This window comes from Cynara cardunculus (genome assembly GCF_001531365.2).
Source record: "Cynara cardunculus var. scolymus isolate 2C chromosome LG 9, CcrdV1, whole genome shotgun sequence".
NCBI classification, from domain to species: Eukaryota; Viridiplantae; Streptophyta; class Magnoliopsida; order Asterales; family Asteraceae; genus Cynara; species Cynara cardunculus.
Genome location: NC_037536.1, coordinates 18,241,243 through 18,251,551, shown reverse-complemented (window position 1 = coordinate 18,251,551; position 10,309 = coordinate 18,241,243). Strand labels below are relative to the sequence as shown.

General features: G+C 36.9%; 3 protein-coding genes across 5 annotated transcripts in view; 2 read left to right on the top strand and 1 right to left on the bottom strand.

The window, feature by feature from the left end:
- The window catches only part of LOC112518123 (anthranilate synthase alpha subunit 2, chloroplastic-like), a 7,600-nt gene extending 6,530 nt beyond the window's left edge, over nt 1-1,070 (top strand). For both annotated transcript variants that reach the window (XM_025125700.1, XM_025125701.1), the window contains one exon: nt 521-1,070. In XM_025125700.1, the coding sequence (XP_024981468.1) occupies nt 521-844 (324 nt within the window). In that variant the 3' untranslated portion in view covers nt 845-1,070. The remainder of the gene's footprint in view (nt 1-520) is intronic.
- A 1,980-nt stretch (nt 1,071-3,050) lies between these two features.
- On the top strand, nt 3,051-4,260 carry LOC112517881 (citrate-binding protein-like). Its single transcript, XM_025125251.1, has 2 exons — nt 3,051-3,323; nt 3,874-4,260. Exons 1-2 carry the CDS (start codon nt 3,051-3,053, stop codon nt 4,258-4,260), a joined length of 660 nt encoding a protein of 219 aa, XP_024981019.1.
- A 345-nt stretch (nt 4,261-4,605) lies between these two features.
- On the bottom strand, nt 4,606-10,028 carry LOC112517619 (zinc finger CCCH domain-containing protein 25). 2 transcript variants are annotated; one of them, XM_025124964.1, is made up of 4 exons: nt 9,584-10,028; nt 8,346-8,455; nt 8,077-8,264; nt 4,606-5,306 (listed from the first exon to the last, which is right to left on the bottom strand). In XM_025124964.1, exons 1-4 carry the CDS (start codon nt 9,754-9,756, stop codon nt 4,872-4,874), a joined length of 906 nt encoding a protein of 301 aa, XP_024980732.1. In that variant the 5' UTR covers nt 9,757-10,028; the 3' UTR covers nt 4,606-4,871. The 2 variants fall into 2 exon arrangements, with proteins under 2 accessions (XP_024980732.1, XP_024980733.1); XM_025124965.1 differs by having other exon boundaries at nt 8,364-8,455.
- Between the last annotated feature and the right edge of the window lie 281 nt (nt 10,029-10,309).

The window sequence follows — 10,309 nt, the reverse complement described above, 5'->3', positions numbered from 1 at the left end:
GGGTGGGCGGTTTGGCGGGTAGACGGGTTGGGTTTAATTGGGTTGTTAGCGGGTTGGGTTGGGCGGGTTTCGCGGGTTGACGGTTTTTTGTACACCCCTATCTTCCATTCTGTTTTTGTCTGTTCAACATAAAAAAGTCAATGCCGAATGTGGAACATGATCCCTGTTATAATCTGTTCTGTCCTTATTAGTGTGCCAAACGCACTCTAAGTGTCTACATTTCTGTTTTAGTTTGTCTAAATGTAAAGTGTCTCCTTTCCAAAATAAGTGTTCACTTTCTAATTTTACTCTTAATTATGAGATGAGAAATTAATTACTTCCTCTATAACTAGGGATAAAATTGTCATTTAGTTAATTATAATTACATATTTCTGATATTGTCTACCTTTGAACATTTATTTCAAGACAGAGGGAGTAACTTAACAACTTGTCATCCATCGATTCATCAATAGTTACAAAACCTATCGGTTATCGGTCAAAATAGATACAAATCAATCTTACTCTAGCTTTTGTGCAATAGGTGAAAGCCATGGAACTGATTGATCAACTGGAAGTGACTAGGCGTGGACCATATAGCGGTGGATTTGGAGGGATCTCGTTCACCGGAGACATGGATATTGCCTTGGCCTTAAGAACGATCGTGTTTCCAACAGCACCTCGCTATGACACAATGTATTCATACAGGGATGCAAACAAGCGGCGAGATTGGATCGCTTACCTTCAAGCCGGGGCAGGCATAGTAGCTGATAGCGATCCTGGTGACGAACAGAGAGAATGCGAGAACAAGGCTGCGGCTCTCGTCCGTGCCATCGATCTTGCCGAGTCGTCGTTTGTGGATAAATGAGAGATGCAATCAACTTCCATTAGAAACTTGGGTTTAGGAGACCAGTCCATGGCTACCATCATTAGATTTTTGTTCATCTGAGAGTAATGCAAAGCCATTTTCAAGCTTTTGGTTTTGTTGCTTCTTTTTTTTAAGTATGGGACTGAAGAAAGTTGGAATTATCAGTGAAAACATTCACTTTGGTTTTTTTTATTGGTAAAATACAACAAAGTTTCTTTTTAGTTCATATTTAATGCAATGAAAATGTCACAAAAATCCTTATTTTGTTTCTGTTTGAACCGATAACTTGCTGATATTAATACTTTGATTTATGAGAATTAGGATTGAATAACAAAACAAACTATTTAAGAATCAAAAATCAAATGAAAAACAAAAAAGACAACAAAATGTGACAAACCAATGAACAGTGGTTTTTGTTTTTCAGTGAAACTTGAATTTGAAACTGAAATTTTAGTACAACTTTGCAACGGAATTACATTAGTATATATCTCAATAGTCGTTTCTAATCCATGAACATTAATAGAACGGTCTTATATTTGTGGTTGGTGTTAGGGGCGGACCTATAAGAAGTTGAGTGGGATCTCAAGCGCTCACCCGATTACTGCAAGAGAATTTTTTTTTTAAGTGTTTGATAGGTGCAATCGCTCGATTTTGAGGGTTGTCGTTAAATAATCTTGAAACCAAATCAGTTACAGAATATGAAAACGGGTGAGATGGTTGGATTACCACTTTTTTATCTTTTAATTTTAGGCTACAAAACTGGCTTAGATTATTTAATCAGGCTTACAATGCTATTTTTAAGAATCTGAACAACAAAATTATAGTTACCATTAAACTCACAACCTCAAGTACACTTATAAGCTTTACTACCACTGTCGAAGGATCGTGTGAGAATGCTAGTTAAAGTGAGAAGCCTAAAGGGATATGGACCCTTGATCACATTTAATTTCAATCTCACCCTGAATCGCGTTTATATGAGGATTGATACGGCGCATCTCGATGTATCTCATTCTAATATGCATGCAAGCGTGGAGATCTCTTCTTACATTTCTCACCTTAATTCTCCTTTTTCACCCGAACCCAACCATACTACCACTATGCCAAGACAATTTTTTGTTAATGTTTCTCTCAAATAACTTTTTTTTCTTGATTTATTTTCCATCCCAATGTCAAATTGTCGATCATCTTAAAATTATCGTTTCTTATCTCATTTTCGACGCAACCTATATTTACTTTGATGATCAAGGTAGATTTTATTTGAAAAAATGTATCGTATTTCTCAAATCGACACAATTGACTTTTCCAAAAGTCAAACCACGTTGACTTTCTCTCTTGGTCAAAGCTTAATTTTGCGACCTCTGATTCATTTTAAAGGTGCACCTACTCAAATAAATTTTTTGACTCGACACTGGTTGGTGTTTTATAATTTGGATTGCTGATTGACTTGAGTCAAGTTTTGTTTGTTAACATGTTGGCATAGAAGTTATTTTTGCCAAGTAAAAATTTTATTTTCATTTAAAGATAACATGTTCCTATTTAAAATGAAAAGAAAAAAAAATATTTCATTCGACTTGGTTTTGCTATGATAATCATTAAAATTCAGAGACAAGACAATTATGAAACCATGTGTATATTTATTGACTTGAGTCAAGTTTTCTTGCTTACATTTATTCAAGTACTACATCTCGTCATATTGTACGAGTACATAACTAATAATAAAGATATGGATATATTATAAAGGTTGGGTTCTGGTGAGAATGAGAGTTAATGTGAGAAGCATAAGAAGGGATATCCACCCTTGAATGCACATTAGGATGAGATGTACTGCGATACACTGGATCAATCTCCATATCAAGCACAATTCATAAGTGGTTTGAGATTAAAGGTCATCAAAAGTCCAGATCCCTTAACTCTCCTTCTCCCACGATTTTTCACCTATACTTTAAATGGTGATAATAACCAAAATACATGCAAAGTGTTGAAAGATTTTGATAGTGATTTTTAGAAAGAAAATACTCAAATTAGAAAAAAAAAATAATTAAAAAAATGGAACAAAGACTCGAAACAACCTTGAACTCTACAACCCTTGTTTTGTATGATACCCAAATAGACAAATTACATTTCCATCCCTATCCTTATATAACCCATCCCTAACTCTTATCTTATGCATCAATCACTTGTACATCACACAAACACTAGAGAAAGAATGAAGGGAGCTTCTGCTTGCAGTGTGCTTCTCTTGGTTGTACATTTGAGTTTACTAAACAATGCTCTAATGGTGTTTGCTGTTGATCCCACACAAGGCTTTACCAACGTCCCTTTGACACCAAGTAGCTTCATATACCAAAAACCCTACAACATACCACTTGAAAAACGGTACAGTTTCAACCATGGAGTTCGTCGGTTTTGGGTCTACGCTAACGATCTGCCGTTCGAACGTGGAAGCAACACACGACCTCGAACGGAAGTTCAAATAAAAGTAAGCTTTAATAAATTTCCTAAGATTTTTTTTATTCTAATTCATAAACGACGAGGAACGAAAGTAAGATTACACACGCTTTATAGAAAATGATAATATTATTCAATACCATCAAACTTATGAGATTCGGCCCTTTTAAGGGCGAATCTATGTTTAGCAAGTAGCCAAAGATCCCAACGGAAAATTACACATAATTGACTATTGCTTAAATAGATGCGTGAAAATCAGGTTACGTTACGGGTAGAGGCTAGCCTTCTTGGAGGTCAAGAGATCAAGCGTCACTAAAAATGAAGAGTGTGTGTTGGCATTTTGCGTGACAATTCAAAACCATTTGATTTCACACAATCTACTATTATAATTAAAACTATAAAAACCAAAAATCCCAAGAAAAGATCGTTAAATCCCATGAGCTATTTTTTATCCGTGCATATATTACAGGCCACATAACTCCTAATGGATCAAAAGTTATGCACATTTTAAGTTGGGTTTCTTTCCGGCTTGTTTGTCTTTCTTTTGTTGGGTCTCATTATCGCGGTTCTTTAAAATGCAGCCAGACTACACGTCAGGAATTTGGCAATTCGAAGGTTATGCGTTCATACCACATGGAACCTCGGGGGCTACGATCGTGCAAATCCATGGTGCAGCCCAGGGCAACACGACGATATTACTAAGGATCTATAATGGAGACATGAGGTATTACAATGGGGAAGTAATTGCGACTGATTTGTACGATAAATGGTTCAAGGTGAATTTAATTCACAATGTCGATCAAGGGAAAGTGATGGTTTACATTAACAACGTTAAGAAATTCGAGTCACACGACGAAGGTCCAGGAAACTTATATTTTAAATGTGGTGTTTATGGTGCCCCCAGTGATACAAGTCGATATATGGAATCGAGATGGAGAGAGATCAAAATATACAAAAAGGAGTCGTAAAAAACTTCTTAAGAAAATTAACAGTGTGTGTAATATAAAATATTTGTATTATAATTAAAAATAGTATACGCACGTGATCGTGATGTGAATTCATATATTTATTTCCTCTTTCTGTGCATACGCCTCATCCATTTCCCTTTTTCTTTTGGGTTTTTTAAATTTAATTTAACTAAGGCTCCGTTCTGTTTGGTTAATGTTGAGGAATGAAAATGACAAGAATCGAGAATCTTGACCAATAAGAGCAATGATAACGATGGAGAATCACATTTACTGACGTTTTGATAGACTACAATCTTACCCGATAAAATAAGTTGAGTGTTAACTCTTAACCATAAGCGTTTACCGTTCAACTGGAATCAAAACTTGTTTGTTGTTAGGAGGTAAAGAATCCAAACTAAACTCGGGTGTCAAAAAACCCCACTTGATACAACACAAACAATCTCAACTTCAACCATAAAACCCTGCATAATTTTTGCTTTTCCTGCCAATACACAACTGTGCGACTAAATCTGTTGAAATAGATCTATGGTCAACAATTTGTAATTTGTGGCCTCCAACCAATCAGTTAACGGAATTACGCTCGTAAAATTCATCCTCGGTGTTACTACATCTTAATCCTTCCTTCTATGGTGCCGACTGCTCCTTCTGTCGGATTCTTGATCTTCTCTCTGACTGGTTCTTCTGCGGGATTCTTGATCTTCTCTCTGACTGGTTCTTCTGCTGGATTCTTGATCTTCTCTTCGATAGGATTCTGAATCATGTTTCGACCTTTTTTCCTTCCTCCTATCACCTCCTTCCCCATAATTCATTTCAGAATCATATTTTGTCGGTTTTCTCCCATGCCCATGCAGATCTTCGTCTTTCTTCGGTTTCAATCTTCTGGTGTCTTCATCTCTTGAATCCTTATCACGTGTCCTCATCTTTTCGGCAGCAGATTGATTTGACGGGCCTGATCCTCTTTCACTCCTTGTTGGACCTTGGAACTTGTCGTTCTCCCATTTTGAATTTTTAGCATCTTGAGGACCCCAACCTGTGTTTGCAGCTCTCTGAGCATCAACGGAAATTTAGTAGATTAATTCCTAGGTAAAAAATAAGTAAAGCAGTGCCTGAACACATCGCAATGAGAAATAACCATATCCAACAATAGAAAAAGATAAATCAATTTAACTTTTTGCATATTTTTAAGTTGAACGAGTAATTTAAGTGCCATTTGGTTAGTAGAATGCTTTATGAAATAATGAAATCTATCAAATGAATTGGAATCTTCAAGAGAGGGAAGGTGAACAGCAGTGGCGAGGTTTACAGCGCTCCGGGGTGGTGCAGATGGTCAGTGGTGGGAGAAGCAACGACCAAATCAGGGTGGTTTTTTGGTGCTTCAAGGTGTAACCAGATGGAGGAGGGAAGGGGAAAAAGGGAATATTTGTCTTCTGGAATAGATTTCAAAGGAAGTCTTTGAAATCCTTGTTCAACCCTATGGAATGGCCAAATCAGGAGGTTGGTGGAACTCAAGGATTTTAAAGATTACACGTCTCAAAAAGATTCAACCAAACAGGAGGATGGTTTGGTCAAAGGAATTGGCCATTCCAATGAACAGCAGCTAAGATTCTACTGCACATTTCAGATGGTATATTTCTTTTTTGAGAACCAGTTTTGTTGTTCCAAATTGAGTGTCGTTCAACGGTTCCCTCAATCAAATCCAGATCAAGCACATCCTTCTTCTATGACGTTACTTGAAGATTATCTTAAAAATTTCCAGTGACAAACTTAGACACAAAAGAAATTGATACTGGCTTGGAGTTACTATATAACTTGATCTTTCAAGTACCATGAATACTCTAGATCGCAAGAGCATGAGCTACGTTTAGGTCCAGTTGTTCGATCAACCACACCTTGAGGTGAGGATGGTTGTTTACTTCAGGATCCTACAACCTATAAGGGTTCGGGTTGGTACATGGGACAGGATGGAACATGACAGAACAAAAACTTGGTGTCCCACGTTTGGTGCAAGATTAGACTGAGACAGATGGGACTGACAGGAACAAAAATGCATTTTTTTGGTCCCACAAAACATATGGAAGAAAAACCAGCGCAATGGGATAAAATTGGTAAATTTTTTATCAACCCATGTCAAATTACAACCCTAAAACCTTCTACAATTCTCACCCATCTACCTCACCCTTGCCCATCCAGTCTTGTCACGTTCAGTCCAGTCATGTACCAAAAACACGCTAACGGAAATTCTTGTGTAACCTCTTCTGCTCCCCCATCCCCTGAAACAAAAGGTGATACTCCCTCCATGCTCGATCATGAGAGCATATACACAAATTTTCCAATTTCAGTGAGCCAAATGACTTTCATAAGACCAACTGACGAACGGTTTGAAAAGGTAAATAAAAATTATAAACCTATTCAAACTCTTGGTTGAAATTAACAAAATTATAAATCAGGTCAACAATTTCTTGTTAAAGATGAAACTCTTCCATGATTGGCTGCTCCTGTAACTTGAGTTCCTTCATTAGAAGTTGAACTGGATTTTAATGGAGTTCCATGGACTAGAGTTTTCTGACCTATATATGATACTATTTCAACATCTTATCCATTTTATATGCCTTCGATGTCCATTACTTTAACCAAGTGTTTAATGTAAGTCAACATCCATACATAATTACATACTAGTATATGGAACCCCAGCATATAGCAAACAGCCTGAAATCAAGAAAAGACTAATCATTTCAACAGCTCCTAAGATAGGTAAGAGTAAGAATAGTGGCTGCAATGATCCCTGACATGACATACTTCAAAATCAGACAATTGCTCTACGATCAATTATTGACGCCACTTCCCTATTCTTTTCTTTTGTGTTTTCTTGAGTGGCTGAAGCCTAAAGTGGGTCTAGCAAGCATGCTTTACTTCAAAATCAGACAATTTCTCTATGATCAGCTATCAAATGTGTTTCCCTAGTTTTCTTTTCATTTTCTCCAGTGGCTGAAACCTAAAGTGGTCCACCAGCATAGTCATTAACACAACGATGGTTAGCCCATATATCCTTAGTTAGTTAGTTCACTGCCATCCAGCAACAATTGTTGTATACCTGTAAAAGAAGCATTTCCTACACTTTACCTACATTGGAGTCGGTGTTCTCCACATGCAAATGACACAAGATGTAGAACTTGTAACATCCACTTATCGCAAATCTTCGGATAGTTACCACAAGCATCACAAGGCAATTGTTTGCACCTACCCACCCTATGAAAACCGGAATTGGCATTGCTCCTATAAGAGTAATATAAATTATAGATGGAACACTAAGATAAATAGAAAAACCTAGCAGTTTTGAAGATGGTACATGATCTGCTTAAACAAATCAAGACTTTCATTCGCTAGAACATTGAAAAACTTTCATGTAACATACAGTAAAAAAAATTGTTTCATTGCAGAAAGCTCCTAGCCAAGACATGCTTATATCACGGAATAATTAATTAACAAACTCAAAGCATATCCTACATTTGGGAAGTAAATAATATTTCATTTACGAGAAAACTCAAGCACCCAACTTTTGTGAGGCTTGAACCCTTGACCTCTAGGGAGGTCGGACTCTATCAATAACCCAGGTACCGTTGGACCAATGACCCTTTGGTATCATATCCTATATTTATGTTTTTTAAGTTTTCTCAAAAGAGCGTTGGTACAGCAAGCTAGAGAAGGCTGAGTTACAACCCCCACACCATTAGATCAACTTTTAAGCATTCATATCAGAACAGGAGCAAAATTATATAGCAGAGCCATACTGAAGTTTATCAAAGCAGATTATCTTACTTGCTCGTTATGAGAGAATCGGCATCCAGCTCCACGGGTACATTCACCTCTCTGAAAAGCACGACAGACTCCCCGTGCCTCCCTTTTCTGCTGCTCTGCCTCTTCATCCTCTTCTTCTTTCTTCTTGTATTTAGTAACATGATCAACTCTTATAGTACGGCCAAGAATCTGGGCACCATTCAGATTATCTATGACAATCAATAGTTCAGTTGCTGAAGTATCACAAAAAAATTATCTAAATATGAATTCAGATATATAGAGAGACCAACCGACAGCAAGAATTGTACTTCTCTGATCCTCATATGCGACAAAAGCAAAACCCTTTGATTTTCCGGTGCCTTTGTCTCTAACAAGATTAACATCAACAATCTCACCGTACCTGGACGTTAGAAAGTAGGCTAAGTGCTTGGAGATAAATATCTATTATATTCATAGTGTCAATTAAAGCTAGCAATGACAATGCACTAATATATAAAATGTTATGTGACCATATAGAATAAGACCAAGCAGTTCATGGGATAATATTTTTAAAGGTGACTGTTAAATATAGCCTACTGAGATAAGTGAATGAATTGATGCCCTAGTACACAAAAAAAAAATCATCATTTTTTACTCAAAAACAATGAGAGTAAGTTTGGGACCTCCAATTCCATGTTTTCAACTGGTACTGAAGCAAATGCAGTTCATATTCTGAACGATATGAGTTCCAAATCCGATTTCCAACCTCAGATTCCATGCTCCCAAGTGTACCAAAGAACATATCCCTCCTCTCTAAGTAACCTTAGATCAGTGGTGGGATCTTGTGCTACTAAATAGAATGACATGCATAAACATTGAGGTAAACCCCAAAACTGACGCCCACTGTGAATATGTATAGAAGCAAACTACTAACGATGAAAGGAGCAATCACATAACATTTAATCAACCGTAAACTAGGGTTATCCACTTAGCCTTCATTGTCCCTGTGGCAAATTTCTTATGAAACATCCTGAATTACATCTGACAGCATGAGTGGAGCAACATGCACCTGAAGGCTGGTGATTTCACCACATTTCAACTTGAGAAATAGGCCTGCCGTTTCAACGTTACACTATTCCATGGTTTTAAAGATTTCACCGACATAAGTTATGTACAGGCATGTGTCTATAGGCATGTATAACTTGAAACAATCTTTTGCTGTCAAGACAATCGAGTACCAGATTCATGCTTAATCCATGATGTTGATAATGTACTAGATGACTACTTCATAGCTAAAAAGCGAGCGTGGATGTGGATGCTCCCACTAATATCGAAGGCAGTTGTTTGAATCTCATAGACAACACAAGTAAATACTCGTTTATTCCCTTCCCCTTGTTCGCACTTTAGATTGTAATATAGCAGGACATCCAATCAAATTTACTGATGTACACTAACATGAATCAAGCAAACAATATTCACATAATTCTTCCTACAATGAAAGCCAAATCATGACTTTTTCCATCATTCAAACTAAGATCATAAAACTTACTGAGCAAAAACGGCAAGAAGATCGCCTTCAGTGAGATCAAAAGGAATTCCCCCAACATACACATAAGCCGAATCTTTGTACTTGGCATGCCACGAAGCATCCTCGGAAATACCTAACGAGGCTTCTTTTGAATTGATATTCTGAATACGCTTCACTAACGTCAGTGGATTCATTCTTCTTCACGCTTATAAAACTAAAATTCGATCGAGTTTACACTTACAAAGTTCAAAGGCTTTTAAGAATTCAAAAAAAAACGAGCGATTTCATAAACCCTAAGAATAGTAAAGAGAGTGTTTGGATGTGCGGAAGAACTCTGATTCCATGACTTGACAAATCGAGCAAAATAGTTCAGACCCCAAACTACAATGAAAGGTGCAAACGCATAAGACGACGGTTGCAGAGAAATCGAACGTGGAGACTACGACGACAACAGCTCCGCAGGCGTTCGTGACGAAACAAAGGGGAAAATGTCTCCGAAGTTCAAATTAGGGTAATTAAGGGCAAAGGGGTGTTTTGAGATCGCCGGTAAAAACACCTTATTTATTTATTTCCCTATGAAATTGGTAATAAACATTTTTTATTGTCTATACATAAACAGTTTATACAGAAATTAAATCATTCTAATTTATAATAAGTTGATAAAAAATTTTGTAGAAAAATATAAGTTGTTCCAAATAAACAATCCCAAACATCCCTAATTCCGTTTCTCAACGACGAAATTAATCA